General features: G+C 43.7%; 1 protein-coding gene across 2 annotated transcripts in view; it reads left to right on the forward strand.

Moving 5' to 3' along the window:
- The window catches only part of LOC119165190 (small subunit processome component 20 homolog), a 127143-nt gene extending 110968 nt beyond the window's left edge, over positions 1–16175 (forward strand). For both annotated transcript variants that reach the window (XM_075871014.1, XM_075871015.1), the window contains exons 53-61: positions 1863–1925; positions 5477–5608; positions 6734–6866; positions 7154–7326; positions 9071–9142; positions 9796–9945; positions 13489–13615; positions 15007–15152; positions 15910–16175. In XM_075871014.1, coding sequence (XP_075727129.1) covers positions 1863–1925; positions 5477–5608; positions 6734–6866; positions 7154–7326; positions 9071–9142; positions 9796–9945; positions 13489–13615; positions 15007–15152; positions 15910–16032 — 1119 coding nt within the window. In that variant the 3' untranslated portion in view covers positions 16033–16175. The remainder of the gene's footprint in view (positions 1–1862; positions 1926–5476; positions 5609–6733; positions 6867–7153; positions 7327–9070; positions 9143–9795; positions 9946–13488; positions 13616–15006; positions 15153–15909) is intronic.
- The last annotated feature ends 1139 nt before the right edge of the window (positions 16176–17314 follow it).

The raw sequence follows: 17314 nt of genomic DNA on the forward strand, positions 1-17314 counted from the left end.
TTTTTTTTTTTGCCAGAAAGATAAGTGCATGCAGTATGCAATATGCCTATTTTGAAAGCAATATACAGATCAAAAAGTTTTTAATTAGGCCACATGCGTGACAGGTGAAGGTGGCTTTTTTTTTTTCTTCTGAACATTTATGTCCTTCAACTCTTGTTGAAAATGGCCCAGCAAATTGATTTATAGCATATTGTACTCCTTAAACATGCTACATGGTTTCTACACTGTCGCCAATGTTTTGGTGCTTCCTGCTTAGATGCTAATTAGGCTGCAAACAAAGGACCCAGGTTTTACATTGACTGTAGAGTATCGTCAAAACTACTTGGCCTGTCAAAAAAGTAATTACATTTTTAGAATCTGCACATCTAAATATACAAACTGAAAATTTCATTCAGATCTATACATAAATAAAAAAGTTGCCCATTCAGTGTAGCCTGCCCCCTTAAGGAAATTACAGAGGTTAGAACATCAGTTTCAGTACGTTTCAAATTTTTGCACGGCCTCGCCACCTTTCTCGCTCGCGGGGAGGTGAAGGCATACCCTGTCGCCGTGATTGGTTTAGACCAATAGATGAGTTGCGTGCTACTTCAAGCCGCCGATCGGCAACTTTGCGTCACTGCGCATGAAAAGAAGATTGGCCAGGCATAGGAATAGAGCACGGGCGCTGTGTTTCGAAATGGAGGCTGTGTGCGGCGCGTAGCACTGTAATAGTATTTGGAAAGCATGATCGCCGCAGTCTACTTGACGAATTGCCGAGCGTCTTTGCGAGGTGTAAAAGCAGATTGACGGAGCCTGTTGACTGGCCCTTTAAATGGAACCTGTACGGAGCAGGAAAATATTTTCCATTTTACAAGAGTTTCATTTAGTGATAGATAAATGGGGATGCAGAATTCAAGTATGAAACCAATCATATTAGAGGAAGTATTTCTATAATGAAGCGATTCCGTTTAGGACAGTTTCATTTACTGAGAGTCTACTGTACAGTAGAGTCTTTCTAACACAATCCTTGCGGTGGCTGGAAAAAAAACATAATAAACGTGCCATCAGTCAATCGTATTTTGTTAGAAAAGCTCCAAAATGTATGAAGTTAGCTGTACTTAGGTGCAAAGATTTTTACGGTGTCAACTGGCGCTTGAGACTGTGCTGTCACTCCATCCACTATGCACTGCATTTCTTCTTTTATTGTGATAGCAATTATATGGACACTTCAGGCACATTTTTTCCATTGCTGTCACTATGATGTTCTTCATGAAGTCCAAATTGACGACATTGTACCATATGTATGTTATCTGTGTGAGTGAAAGCTTTTTTTGAGTCCTGCCACTAAACGCCTCTCAAGCGGAGATGAACGAACCTATCCCAATCACGCAACAGGCTTGCGGAGATATGAGATCAGAGGGCTCATCCCATTTTCTGGTCTTTCTATGTTTCATCATTCTTGCACTCCTGTTTTTAATTTGACTACGAACAGACTTGCTGTGTGAAGCATTTTGTTAAGTGGCGAGGCTGCGTCATATGCAATCAGCATATGGCTCGTAGCTTTGTGCATGTTGTGCTCTCATCGCAAAATTTGCATCAAGGCGATGGGCAGCAAGAAGTTCACTTCGCTCGTTGCAGCGGCAACATTTTTGAAAAGAAGTGAGCTCACTTTGCTCGTTTCAGCGGCAACGTTTCTCAAAAGAAGTGAGCTGCTAGCCTTATAACGTACCAATTTGTTGCTATTGAATTCATTGTTTCATCCACGCAGTGAAAAATGAATTTTTTCTCTTTTCATAACTTGTTTCATTCATAATAATTCACTTATCTGTATATGCATCAGGAAATGTTCTGAGGGTATGAAACGACTCTTTTATTTTGTTTAGCTGCGCGAATCAACGAGGGACAGCTTGCTCTCTGTGGCTCTGGTGTGGTGTAAGGAACAAATGGTGAGCTTATTTTTTGCACATTTTTACTTTCTTGAAGCGCCTCGGAATAGTGGCAGCAAAGGACACTCAATTTTTCAGCTTGTTAGCTGAATCTTAACAACAGGGTTGTACATCACAAAGCTTGGCTTCTGATGCAGATCGGTACACATTTCCATGTGTACTGACTGCCATATGTGCAAAATAAAGCTTGCATTGCTATAACAGCCCATTGTGCTTCAGCATGCAGCATGTATAAAGAAAAGAAAAAGACGGGAGAAATTACACAAAGTAGGGTTCATTACGAGGTGTTTGTGTGAGGAGATGAAAAAAAAAATTGTGAATGCGAGGTGTCGCTAGACTAAGATGTTGAAACAGGTGAACTTGTCTTCTTCTAGTCTGCAACTGCTTCCCTTAGTGCATGTTTGTATATACTTCCTTAGCACTTGTACGCATATGCTTAGTATCGTAGGTTTTTGTTTGCGGCGTGTTATGAACAAGTAACGAAGATGTTTAACCCGCGAAGCTTAAACATTCGGCCACTGGCGGTTGCAGGCATCACAGCTGAAGCCAAAGTGTCGCTCGAGGAACACCCACGGAATTCGGGCGTCAGCAAACAAGTTCTAGCCATTGCCACATTGACGCTGTTTTTCTTGCAACACTGCTTCCTCACCTCGATGTTGTTGCTTGTATTCGGCTTAGAAGGCTGCCGGATCCTTGGTGTGCAGGTGTTGCTTGCCACGGAGGAAGAAACATTTAGGAGGTGCAACTCTGCTTCTTGAGGCGACCAGATAATGTCACATTGCTGGAGAGTCACTTCATGCTGGTGGCGTCTGGCGGCAGAAAAGGGAATCGCCGTCGTTTTGGTTTCCTATGAAACCGGTCGCGTGCGTTGCTCACCTTCCACTGCAGTTGCGGATGAGCGCAGAGCACGTTCAGCCGCATTCGTTTCTTGCTCCACATTTCCTGTGCGATTAACGTGCCCGCTGAAGCAAACAGTGCTATCCTCGGCTCATGAATGTTGCTAAAAAGAATGAGAGGAGAAAGCGCGTGCACGCTTTCAGCCACACCCGGTTGGTAGCGTTCTCTCTCTTCTCTCTCTTCTCTCTCTTTTTTTTCCCTCATCACAATGCACTGCCAACAGTTAATGCCTCCGTCGGAGTTTGCTATTCTGTATTTTATGTCACGTTATCTGCACGGCTGCGAACACCCATTCTAAAGGGAGAAATATTTCTTCCTTCATGCTGCTTGTGCTTCACTACTAGTGCCTGTTCTTGTGCTCGGACCGCTGCATTGACTTGGGGGAAAATAATGTTCTCGTGGATCAGCTGTTAGCACTGCTATTGGAAAGTTGTCTGCTGTTCGGTCATTTGTACCACAAATCATGTCTGCCCCATGTGAAAGTTACAAGTTGAAACTTCTGCGCACATGCTTGGTGGCGCCTCTGCGATGGGTTGAACGATGTAACTGTCAATGGTTTGCGCGCTTGGGTTAACGCAAAGAATGACATAGCTGACGGCGCAGCCAATGCAGACTGTTATTGTTTCTTGTGGCGAACATATTTTTGTCCTGCGTGGCTATATGCAGCTTTTGCTGTCAAAAAAATATATATGAATTGGGATCTCAGTGAATTGGAATCCAGAATTGCAATCTTAGTGTGGGTGTGATTCTGAAGAGTGGCATACTAACAGTATGGCCGAAAATTCATACTTATAATGTAGTAAGTGTAGTAATACTTTGCTTCATTTCATCCCATGGCGTAATATGTTAGTTTTGTCGCTATATGACGACTGCTTGTTCTGTTCTATTTATTTTGGCTTTTTTTTCTCTTATTTAAGTGATATATTTATGGTGTCAGTGTTTATCAAATTTAGCCTGGCATGTTGCAAATTTTTCGAGAATACAGTCGAATCCCGCTATAACAGAGCCCACAACAATGAAATTTTCGCCACAACAAAATGTCAGCCGCTGCAACAAAATGTTCGCCACAACAAACTATTTTACATTCTACGTCAGCCGCTGCAACAAAATGTTCGCCACAACGAATGATTTTAGATTCTCCGTCAGCCACTACAACGAAATTTTTGCCAAAACGAATGATTTTAGATTCGCGGTCAGCCGCTCATAGAAAACACCGCAAAAAATGTATCATAACAATGAATATTATTTCCACCTCAGCGTAGTTTTCGGGAGTGCTATTTTGTTATGAAAAGGAACTTGCCTGAGATTGCCACAAAATTCCGCTTTCAACTCGGCCATTTCTTGACGGCTCGTGACACCTAGAGCGCACGGCCGTATCGCAACAACCGTGTCTTCATTGGAGACATGCTTTCTGTCACCACACGCATATTCTGCCAAATTTATAGTCACTGAGATGCTCGGTGACAGATCCCTCATTCACTATAATGCTGCCGGTTTGTTTGATGCACGTGTGGGCCATGGCAGAATCCCGATCGTCAAGAACTCCCGCCATGTGTTTTTGACGTCTCGCTTAAAACAACTAAACTACCGCTTGTCGTTACTAGCCCCGGAATCGTGAATTACAACCATGGTGTCATGAAGGTGCACCCCAGCGTAACTGCATTGTGCCGCAACCTCTGAAAACACAAACGTGATCTTGTCGAACGCGATCATGGGCGACCACGAAACTATGTGCGCAGTTAACGCACACTGACTTAACCCTATATTTTTTGTCGTAACGATTCAAACAAAGATAGCAGCGACGCAGTTCTTAAGTCGCGCGCACAGATTGAAAATGGAACAACTGTTTGTTGCAACCGCTGCGCTAGAAACGGCGGTTGCTATTGTCATGTTCATTGATAGCAAATATGATTCGAATGTGCTCCAGTAACACAGCTGTGGATTGCAGGTACTAAAGTCGTCAAACGACATGAAACACAGCTGTGGATTGCAGGTACTAAAGTCGTCAAACGACATGAATCGTTACGGCTTTCTTGTCATTCACTTATGCCTACGGTAGCGCGGAGCTTCGGCACTTTCATTTGCAGTTTTCAGTAGGCCTCTAGTGAAGCTTTGGCACACTCGTTCTTGGTGCTGCGCATTCGGCACGCCCCTAGGGTCGTCAGAATATCGCATCTTCTTCTGTATAACCCGCCCCTGCATATAACCAGCTCCCCCGATTGAAAACCGCGGGAGAAAAAGAAAACTATTGACGCAGGGCCACCTTTTTCGCATTGCCGTGAAGCGAACTAGCGCCATCAAATTCTCATAAAACCCGTACCCCGACTTTTGCTCCAAATTTCCTGTATATATTCACCACGTATTGTGCTAGAAAATACATTCATTCAGTGTGCGGCCAGGTACGTCTCGGTTAGCGAGAGTGTAGTGCATGCACTTGCAGGGAACAAAGGACGAGTCATAATTGTAAGATCTTACCATATTTTGTGGTCAGTGGATGAAATTTCGCTACAACATTTTTTTTAACACGTCCCGTCAATTTCGTTGTAGTTGGATTTGACTGTATTTCAATATAGTTGCTTTTCCCTCTCTTAAAGAACTTCAAGAAAGCTTTTGTGGTCATGCCTTGGCGTTGTTTCCTCCCCCCTCCTTTTCAGTTTGCCACAAGGCGCCTGGGAGCGCAAACGCTGGGCCTGTTTGCTGAGGCCGAGAAGGAGCGCTTTGAGCGCCACTTGGCTGAAGTGATGCCTGTCTTGGTTGAAGAGATGCACCCCGACAAGTTCCAAGAGGTATGTGACACAGTCCCCGCTAATGTGTGTGTGTGACCCAATTATGTTGCGCGAAATATTTTTTCTGCAATCGCAGTGCCATGCTATGCCGCTGTGCTCACCGCGTTATCACAGTGCATGTGAATTTGTGATGCTGCTCACTGAGCCATGTCACTGCTTGCGATTCTGTGACACTGCATGCAGTGCACTGCGTGTGTGCTCACAGTGCTGTTGCACTGCTTACAATCTTAACGGCGAAAATGCTTGAACTTGAAGTGATTGCGGCGTGGGATGCAAGAACTTGCCACTGAAAATAAGTATGTTCAAACCATCTCTTTACTCTATATTCATGCATAGTTTGCCTAGTATAGCAAGCGCATGGGAAAGGGGGGGGGTGAGAGGAAGGAAAGGGGGGTGAGAGGGTAAACCATAGCACGACGAAGTTCAATATAGCATTGCAAGAAATGGGAAACAAGTGAGAAAGAAGGAAGAGTGAAAGAGAAAAAAAGAAAGGTAGAAGACAATGAAAAAGAAGAAAAAATAGCTCGATATGCGTTTACCAAGGTTTAACATTTGTTTTCCAGCTATGTTGTTTGTTTTGATTCTACAGGCGAAGAACTGGATTTAAGTTATGACACTGCATACCGGTACCACATTGTTGTGCCGTGACACTGCTTGAAATTCTTGGATGCTGCCACCCTGCTGCTGTGCTCACGACGGCCCCCTGCCTTTGTTTCTGTTTCTGTGTACGCACACATCTGCAATTACAGTGCGCATTTTGTTCTATTTTTATCAACGCTGCTGTGAAAACATTGAAAAGCTTGCTTGGTTTAAAGTAGGTGGACAGAGGCTGTCTGCCAGGGAGGCGGCAATCACAGCTGGAAACTTGACAGCACCTAACTTTAGGCAAAAATTCAGCTGTGCTTCTGTTCTCTTTGCACTCGCACTGTTATCCTATGAGGCAGTGACTAATGTGTATTGGTTTCTCAGTAACCATGCCCAACTACTTCTTTACCTGGATTTTAGCACCTACCAACATCTTTAGCTGAAATGCCGGCTACCGTGATTTTAGCTGAAATGGCGGCTACCAACAGTTAGTGTTTGTCTCAGAAAGTTAACAAACTGTTTGCCATTTGGGTGTCGCAGCTTACGATGCAAGACATTGAGCGTGCCAAGGACCACATCGCCTTCATGTACTTGGTCTCGCTAACCAAGATAGTCGACGCCTGCAACGTTGCGCGAGCTCCTGCCACGCAGGAAAGCTTTGTCACACTCTGTGGTGAGTTCACAAAATCTCCAGTTGAGCTTAGCGTGTGCATGTTACATGTAGGCTGGGCCAGTTTCCCTTATAAACAGTCTAGTTAATAACTGATGCTTTTGCATTCGTCACCATTGCAGCAATGCGATAATATTCTTCTTGGGCCACATTTTGTCCTCGATTATGTTTCGGTGGAGCTTCGCTACTGTGGCGAGCTCAATTTGGTTTAAGCGCGATGGGATTAATCAGTATAGCATTACTTATTGAGCGACTAAGTTTGTAAATTGGCTCTTCTGTTGGTCGTCCAGGTTACGCAGATACATACCTGCTGTATGCGCATGACTGGGTAAGGCTGGCGGCATCTCAATTTTATGGCCGTGTGTTCGCGGCATATACTCCAGATGAAGTTGCTGCAGCATGCAAGACAGATTCCGACGTGCCTCATTCATCTGACTATTTGTTAGTCGACACACCTGCAAAGGTAGTTTGCCTGTGTTTTTGTTGGTTTTTGTGTGTTTTTTAGGTATTTACGGAACTGTTATTCACTTTGTTCCTTAGGAAATGTGTGGGGGTGCAAATTTTAAATTTTTTCAATAGGAAGCATCTAATACAAATTGAATATCACACAATGAAAAAATGAAATTGTTTTACCAATAATACTTTACTATATATTTTGTTGAAAAGTGTACATTTGTGAGCCATGGCAGTCTGTTTTTTGCACAAAAAAAATGATAAAAGCCACCATCTGTACTCGCAAATACTGCGCTAATAGTTGAGCTCGTGACTGTGATGTTTTGGGTTCAATTCACATGTGGAGCTTTTTTTTTAATGGTTAGGCTTTATTGCAAAAAGAAAAGCTTCTGTACCTGTCATGATGACTAGTGAGTATGAGGCCGATGGTTTGATTCCTGCCATGGCAGCCGCATTCCGATGAGGGGAAATGTAACAGTTGATGCCCTTGTACTCGAGTCTTGTTCTGGGTTTTCCCGCTATCAGTTTTGGCACGTGTGGCCCCAGATGTTATCGCCCCTGTTATCGCCCCTGTTATCGCCCCTGTTATCGCCCCTGTCCTCCTAAGGCAAACAGGAGTACTACAGGTGTTTTTCAACCACACAGCAACACTTCTTATCTGGCTTGCTTTCGTTCCCTTTCGCGAGAACTATGCGCTCGCCATTTTCCTAACAAAAGTGCCGTGTAGGAGTACGTAGGAGCACAACCAAGAAGTATGGAGCCCTGCCGCGGTGGTCTAGTGGTTAAGGTACTCGGCTGCTGACCCGCAGGTCGCGGGATCAAATCCCGGCTGCAGCGGCTGCATTTCCAATGGAGGCGGAAATGTTGTAGGCCCGCGTGCTCAGATTTGGGTGCAGGTTAAAGAACCCCAGGTGGTCGAAATTTCCTGAGCCCTCAACTACGGCGTCTCTCATAACTGTATGGTGGTTTTGGGATGTTAAACATCACATATCAATCAAAGGATTATGGAGCGCGCGGTGATAATGCAAGGAAGGCACACGAGATAGGTGACCACTGTTCTGTGACGGAAAGTTGTCCCAAATGCGCCTTTTTAGTAGAGCTGCAACTTTTTTTTTTTAGTAGAGCCACATTTTTTTAGTAGAGCCGCAGGAGGCAGTTCATGATCTCGATTCATTAAAGTGTTTATCGCTGGTAGATTTGGTGTGATGGTGTGCCAGCCTGTTTCTCAGTAGCCGTCATTATGCTCCCATGCATTTCTGTGCAGCCATCGTAGCACTCGCGCCAAAGTCGCTGCATGGTCTACTGTCTACGGTTCATGCGTTCACTGTAAAGGCGCAAAATTGGAAGTTCTTTACAGCAGCGTGCGCGAATTGAACCTTCGAAAGCGTCATATATTCGAGTTACTTCCAATATCCGAAACCTTCGAGTATGTCCTTTTCAAATTTTATACGAATTACACTATTGCAATATTCGACGAATATTCTAAACTTTTGAGTATTTGCACCCACCACCCTAGTTCGAACCCTTGTAGCACCGTTTGTTATACAAAAACAAGGAAAAAGTTTGAGCATTACCCCGTTTGCCTTGAGCATCTTTTCTTTTCTACATTTTCTTGTGTTGTATGGGTCCAAAAAGTTGCGTGTTATGTGCGTCACTTGTCAATTTATGTTAATTGAAGACACCATTCTAGAAAGCTTGTAATGTTACGTGTATCAAATTTCAACAAGCGCACGTCTAAACTTGTCGTGCGGCAGGTTCGAGGCCTTACGGAGAAGTTCTGCTCGCAGCTCCAGCCGGAGAACGTCCTGGAGAAGATAGCGGAGCAGGTGAGCGGCACCGTTGCCTCTACTTGCAATCTGCGTGTCTACTCTGCTTTGAGAATCGTGTTGGCGTTGCATTTGTCAGAGGAGCTGCACAAGAGATAGAGCAGTTTAGTGAGATGGGCAATCGGGGCGAGTTGACGATCATCATAGCAGTGCTCAGTATTAGAATTACAAAGGACTTGCAGAGCACACACAAGGCTGGCATATGTCTTGTTTTGTGCTTCTTGCTTAGTCTCTCAGTGCGCTACTTTGCCCCTACGGAATGATGTGAGATGATTTATAAAGTTACTTCTCTTGGCAGCTAAGGGGCTTCTGTCAAATTTGGTGTCATGGATTTTTACAGTCTCTAACAAGGGCCTAGTTTATTTTTTTTATTGGTGTGAAAAATTGTGCTGTGTGACCAGGAGAGGAGAGTACAGTCATGCTTAGATTACTGTTACCTGCACAAAAAAAGTGAGTGAAGGTAAAACAATTTGAACCTTGCAGCATCGCACTAACATAAGGGTTTTTGCACGGACTTTGTGCAAAATTATATTCCTCTAAGCAGCCTTTATACACCATATTAACAATGAAGGATTATGATTTTTAAGTTATCTTATGTAACTTCTTAATAGTGTTTCGTTGAATTAACTGGCTTTGCTAACGATGTTCTACAGGTCATCAGAAACTTGGTGTTCCTAACTAGGGTGTCTGTGCGTGCCACACGGTTGGGCATTGACACCTTACACCCTGTTGACTGGATCGTGAAGAAGGTGTCACAGCAGGCCCATTCAGAGGTGGTGTCGAACCCTCGGTCCACCTTGAAGGTTTGTGTCATTCCTTCATCCGTACTTTTTTTTTTCTGGCGGTGCTTTCATTTCATTGAACAATTTTCTGGTGTTTGCGTGAATAGAGTTCATAAGGGACAAAAAAATACAGCAACAAAATGGTCTATCCAGGAAAAAATACAGTCTTTATTTTATTTATTTACTTATTTATTTATTAGTCCACATTTACTAAAACGTCGTGCCATTTCACTTGATAATGATGATGTGAACATCGGTGGCACAGAGAAGTCATATTATATATGAATTTATCAATGTGGTTCTACTGTATAATGTCTGTCATTGCATCATACATACCGTATTTACTTACATAATCCTCGCACGTGCATAGTTCTCACACCCCCAACATCGCACAACGAAAATACAATATTTTTTTTTCTCCCGCAAGTAATTATCCTAATCCCCAAAAATTGCAGCATTAATGTCGCCTGCTCGTTGTAGCTGCTGATAATGATATCGCACGACAGCCTGCAGTCATTTCATGCGTACCATCAATGCACGGAGCCTTAATCCAAGACAAGCTGAAATAGCAAGTGCGCGTTGCGGTGTGCATTGTGCGTTGTGTCCGTTCTATCGGTGGTTACGCTATGGGGCGATTAGGAAGCTACATGGCTGCTTTCAAGTTGAAAGGGATTGATCATTTACTAAACAACGACAAAGCCGCCAGTGGGCACTTCGTAGTTGACGATATTTGGGTTCACTTCCAAGCAGCTTAAAGCCATCAAGACGCTTTGGGCCTTTTGTGTGCCTAAGATTAGAATAGATGGTAAACCTTATTTCGTGAAGACGGCAACTGCGGACGATTCCGTGTTATGTGCCCATCAGCCCAAGGTTGACGTCGTGCGCTAACCTTTTGCAGGCTCCCATTGACTGACAAATGATAATGCTACACCCACAAGCTTTGTGTACGGTATTCTAGTTCTCTACTATGTGCTTGCAGATTTTGTGTCTTGAATATCTTTCCTTGTGTTGAACCAGCGGTTTCATTGTTAAGGTAAGGCTTAATTAAGTACTTCTCAAAGATTGCAGTTGCTGGCTTGAGAATCTCGATTTGCTGCCACTTGTCTTTTTTGCTGTGTAGCTACGTTAGCTACGTTTTCACAGAAAATTTGTAATTCTCACGCCCCCCAACTTTTTATCGGTCTTTGCGAGAAAAAAAAAGTGTGAGGATTATGCAAGGAAATAGAGTAGTAAGAATGAATTCGAAATTAACTTATAGTGGTTCTTGTTAAAGGCTTCATTTTCTATTTTCATTTCATTTCTTTCTCATTTTGTTGTTTTTCCACTTGTTAGGCGTTAAAGGGACATCAAAGGCAAATCACTATTTGTCAGTGTGTTAGCTCAATGTATGGTGGCTAAAACGGCAATATTATCAACAGCAGTGCCTCGCTTACTAAGAAATTAAGCTAAATGTATGACACAATGTGTGCCACAAGTGGGACATTTTCAAAATTATCCAGATGATGTGAGAACATCCCACTACAATTAATCACTAGTAATCAAACTAGGTGCCATAAAAAAAGAGACCTTACATGGATCAAGAGATGTGTAGTGGAGCATACGCACTAACGCGTATGCGCATTCAAAAGAGAACGAAAAACCCCGTGCTCTGATTGCGCGAGAACCTGTGCCGCCTTTGCCAGACTTGCCGTTCGGCCATTTTCCGTCGCGACCTCATTGCAACTCCTCTGTTCAAATAAACATCATCGCAGATGTAATAAAATGCTGCTTGTCCGTTTCTGTTTGATTTATAGAAGAAAAAAATGCCTGGCATTACTGCGGGAAATGGGGCAGTGGTTCATAAATTCAGTTTTTGGCTGGTTAGTCTGGATAGGAGGTGCCATCTAGCGGGGCCCAGTTGAACCAAGCAAGCAGAAGCACGGCCTCCAAGATTGCAGAAAATTTCTCAATGGTTGTTGTTCTTACTGCGGCTCCCGCTATTCTCGTTCTGCTGATTTTGGCAGAAATGCAACAGCTGCGCCGATTGTACCATTTTTATACAACTTCCCATTGTTGCGCTGAGCTGTGCCAAAACAAAGAAATTTGATTAAATTGTGAGAATACCCGACTAGCCTCAAAATTATCTCAGGTGCACTTACTTCAGCGAAAAATAAAGGCCACATTCGCCATCTGCACTTTGCGTCACCAATGAAACCAAATGTGCAGATCCTAACCCTAAACCATCCTCAAGTTATGTACTTGTTAGGTAACAGCACTCGCGAGGCGCGATCGACCAAATAAAGTATAAAATGAAGTATCAACGTCGTGCGCCCATTGGTCTGCTGACCACAGTGGATACCTATTGGAAAGACAACGGAACTTCAAGTAAAAGAAAAAAAAAAATAAAGAAAGCGTTGCTGTAGCCAACAATGCTTCGTGGAAAATACGAGCTGCCTAGTCGGCAAATGCGGTTATGGCATGTTAGAAACGTATGCCATGTTTTCTGCGCCCGAACAAGGTCGACGTGCTGCGAACGCCGTCGTTTCCAGCCACCATGTTGGTCGCCAAAGCAATGGCACATAAAAAAAACATTCTTTTGGCTCGAATTTGCATCGTCCCGGTGACACATACGTGGCGCCGGAGGCGGGCGCCCGCCGTTGTTACTTATCTGTTCGAACGCACCTGGCAAGCAAGCCAAAAAGTTGAGCCCTTAACCAAACCCCACCGCGAAAGAAAAACAATATATGTGGGGGCAGGGTTGAGAGGGGGATGTAGTTCAAAAATTTAAGTTGCCAGCTTAGTAGAGCCACATATGAATTCACAGAGTCTGTGAAAAGATTCGACTGGAGTGGCAAATGCTGATGTGTACTTCATTGTTTGCTCAGTGGGTTAATTCAGAAGACTACTTTTATTGAAACATAGCAGTGCTGATGTTCACTCTGCACGATTTTGGTGGGTTGAATGTTCTGTACATATATACATCTTTCTAAATGTAAGCCTTCTTTTTTAATATGCTCTAAATTGAGTATTTCATGATAATTTTTTTTTTTTTCGGAATCCTTCAGGACCCCAATAAAAGTTTTTCATCCATCCATCCATCCTAACTTGCTCCAAATTTATACTTTAGTGCTCCTAAAGTGGCATTTTGCTGCTTTGGAAATCGCTCCAAATCCTATTTTGGCTGTTGCCCCCCTGTACTGATGTCGGCGGCCGCGTAGTTAAGGTGGGCAATGCTGGCCACGGCAATAGTGACATGAGACAGTCAACTTGAGGCGGGCAACTTGAACTGCGCTAACGCGATGCAGACCACTAAAACGTGAATTTATCTGTAAAAAAAAGCACTCATTTGGCACCTTTATAGTACTGCAAGGTTTCTTGACCGCTATTTCAACAATGAATGTCGCCGTAATATTTGCCTTTAGTGTCTATTCAAGAGGCTGTATGGCTAAAGGCAGATTAACTGCCTTACAATGGCCCCACCACCCAAGTACTTCTCAACAGGGTAACGGGAGTGTACCGTAGCACACTGGCAGATACGGATGAATATGGGTGAATATGTTGCGCACCACTGTTTTACCATTGCAGCGTTCCCATGTGTTCAAGTTCCTGGCCGCTGTGAGCCTGGACCTGACCCGGCCCGAGCTGCATTCACATCTGCAGCTCATCCTGAGGCCCATCTGTCGGGAGCTCGAGGACCAGTCGCCCAGCCAGAGTCAGTGTGCACGGATGTCTTTGGTGCCCACTCTTATCCCATGTTTGTGCTTCCAACAACTGGTGCACTAGACGTTTGGTGCTAAAGCAATCAACACACTGGTGGGGAAGACCACCTGTTGAATAAACATGGGAATGCTCCACATTTTCTCATATAAGGCCTGCACCTGCACATTGCAGCATGAAAAAGTGCACCTCTAATGTGCAGAACAAAGCTCGCTATATCAAAGGGGGGAAAAAAACATGCTTGAATGGTAGTAATTGTTTTAAGTGGACAACCAATTTAGAAACCCACTTCTCATAAGTTCACTAGTAACAGTAGCTTAATTGATGATTGGTGGCTTTGTGCTGCCAATACCCGACATTACATAGTGATTTTGGATGTGGTGGCAAAATGCAGTCAGCACTCCTGGGCACTAGGGTAAATAATACTAGTGATTAATGGTTAAACCCCTTCATAAAGGACGTGCTCTGGGGAGCGATTCTTGTCTTTTATGAAAAGTGGCTCTTATAAGCTTGGTACTGTGTATGTGTTTTCTCATCAACCATTATCTCAATGCTGGTGTCTAGTGTCTCTTCTACCCATTTCGCTCTTACAACAGTGTCTCTCATAAAGCGGTTAGCAAGATAATACACTCAAACCTTGCTTTAAGTAACCCGGATATAACAAAATATTGGTTATAACGAAGTAAATGAAATGTAGTCTTGCAGTAGATATAGTGTTAGGGATATATCTTCTTAACGAATTTTCAAATATAACAAACTCATTTTCATGTAAAATGCAACTGTTATAATGAGGTTTTAGTGTACTAAGAAAGCCTTGGCACTCTTCGTAATCAGATTGTCCCGTTGGCACATGACGCTCCAGAAATGAATTTATCAACTTCAGCATATTTATGTCTACAAAGTGTGTTTTCTTGACTAGAGTGTCCTTCTTTCAATGTGTGTTGTCGTCAGACTTCTCCATTGCAACGTGTGGCCGTTGAAATGGTGTCATGCTAGTCAAACGCACAGCCCCCAGGGAAAGGAGTGCTCTAGCCCCTCTCCCTCCCTCTGTATTTCTGACTGAAAGGAGTGTTTTACTGAGAATAATGAAAATGGGTGTTTTTCTAGGATAGTCGAGCAAGATTTACAGCAAGTGCCCCCCTCACTAAAAAAGAAATCTTGGCTACAGGTTGGATGCTAGTACCACCAGGACACGAAAGGCTGTGTGGGGTACTGCTGAGTGCAGCGCTAATCTAATACTTGCCACTGTTTGTTGCAAGAACTCAAAAAGATAGCTAAAATAACCATGGCAAGGATTGTTATGCTTGTTTTATAGGTTGCATTAGAGGCAGGGTCTGTGCTAACTGCCCACGCGTATGGTCTGTTTTCATTGCCCTTGCCATCTAGGTGACGAGATGAAACAGATGGCAAACGAAACGACGGCCATCATAAAGAAGGCAGCGGGTGTGGAGGCGTTTGGCGCCGCCTTGGTGGCTCTGCAGGGAAAGCTGGCCGGCAAGAAACTGAAGCGGAAGCGAGACAAGGCGCTCGAGGTGAGCATTGGACGAGTTATTGTGTGTGATGGGTAATAATCGGGCTTCAGTCAGTTGTGACTGTTCTCTCAATGTGAAGTGTGTTCGATGTTTCGAAGTATCGTTGAACCCTGATGTTATGAACACCCGTGCAAAAGGATTGCCTATAATCAAATAAATAGGTCTCCCCGCTATCACCAGGCGCATATCCAGCCACTCATTTTAGGGGAAAGCGGTTGCCTGAAATAACACTTGAGAGGAGGGCGTGGCCATGACTTTTGTTTTTACTAGGAGAAAAACCCCTTCATCGGATAAATTCTGTTAATGATTGTTCTGAGTGGTTTTACCCATTTGTCCTAATTTGTCCTACTGGTTATTATCGAATGTAGTGTTCATGCCATATGGAACTTCATTACTATAAGGAGCTTGGATTGTAGCGTGTTTAGTCCGTCAGTTGGCATTTTGCTGTTGAGCATTGACAATGATAACTGAATGTAGTTGAGTTCTGCCATATTATTCTTTTGAATTCTGTAATACTTGATACACTCAGACCTTGATATAACAAATTCGAATATGGAGACTTTTTGGTTATAACAAAGTGAAGGATAGCTTTGCCGTAGATATAGTGTTATGGATAATTGTTTATAACGAACTTTTGCATATAACGAAGTATTTTCATAGTAGATGTGACTGTTATAATGAGGTTTGAGTGTATAACTATTACACCCTAGTTATCTCATTCTAGTTGTAAAAGGTGTATGTGTCGTGCATGTCGTAGGTTGTGAGGAACCCCGAGGTGGGAGCTCGCAAGAAGGTGAAGCAACAGCTGAGGAAGAAGGAGGCCCTGAAGCGCAAGAAGGCTATCCAGTTTGGCAAGGTCAAGCGGCGAAAAGCATCTTGATCTGCATGTAGATAGATAGTTTGGGGCAAGCCAAGACGTGGGCGGCAAGTGTGACTTACTTTGTAATATATTTTGTTTATGGCAATGAATGCCATGTATCCCCTCTCTTGTAATTAAAAGAGTGTTCGGCTTTTTGCAACCTCTTTGAAGGCACTCGGCTTTCTTAAACCTATTTCACGTGCGAGCGATTTTGCCCCAAAGAGCGGGCCGGCGGCCAGCGTGCGAAACTGAAACAGGTTTCTAGACTGTCTACTAGACATTGCCATCAACGTCGCCAGAGTTGAGAAAATTCGCTCGTGGCAGAAGGTGTGGCCAAAGAGGGAGCAGTCACGTGGGCGGCATGTAATGGTAGGGGCGAAATTGTGGAGCGGGCGCATGCGCTTAGAGGAACTCCCTCCGACTGTGCAGTACGGGAAACACTGCCAATTGGAGTGGCAGGCACCGCACATAAGCGGTGGATGCGAATCGAGCTTGCATTCGTGCGTCCTGCCGCCCCTCATGGCTGCGGCGGCCACTGCTCAGTCGCTCGCGTGTGAAACAGGCTTAACACATGCACCTATTGGTCCATCGCACATACCATACATATATTTTTGGGTCGATACGCAAGTATATGCCGAGATCACTCAGTTGCGTTAAAGGTTGTGGTAAAATGGTTACTCACGTAAACTTTCTGTGATGTTAAAGAACTTGGTTTCATTTTACAATTTTACGAAAACTCAAGTCTGCTGGTAAAAAGAGTTGAATGATGCTGAAAGAAGGAGCAAAAAACCCTTGGAAGTCCAGCCATGAAGAAACGAGAGGTGGTTCTAGTTTCAAGCAAGTATGCTGAAGCCACAGTAAGGGCCCTGAATTAAAGTGAGGTGCAAGTCGAAAAACATGTTTTTTCTGAATTTACATATTTCTTAAATTTTATTTCTTTTCACAAGGTTAGTTTTTCTACTTTCACATGCACACACACACACATAAGCAAAAAGCTAATAAATCAAAACAAGTTGGAATTGCTTTCAAAGAGCACAAGATGGCTACTAAAACTAAGAAGAGCCCATTGTATAGAGCCTCCTGTAAATTGTAATCAGCGGCTGCACGGACCTGGAAACCCGAACTGCAATATCCCGGCACAATGGTTGTCATCTATCTTGCGTGCCGTTGCTTGCTTCATTACTGCACTCCCAGTGCTTTCACGTCACGAATGGCATGACATAGCATTGTTGATAGGAAAGTGGCACAACAAAGTATGTCTAGTTGGCAGCTCTTCATTGTTGCAGTAGCACTCAGTGTCCTG

This window comes from Rhipicephalus microplus, chromosome 8 (genome assembly GCF_043290135.1).
Source record: "Rhipicephalus microplus isolate Deutch F79 chromosome 8, USDA_Rmic, whole genome shotgun sequence".
NCBI classification, from domain to species: domain Eukaryota; kingdom Metazoa; phylum Arthropoda; class Arachnida; order Ixodida; family Ixodidae; genus Rhipicephalus; species Rhipicephalus microplus.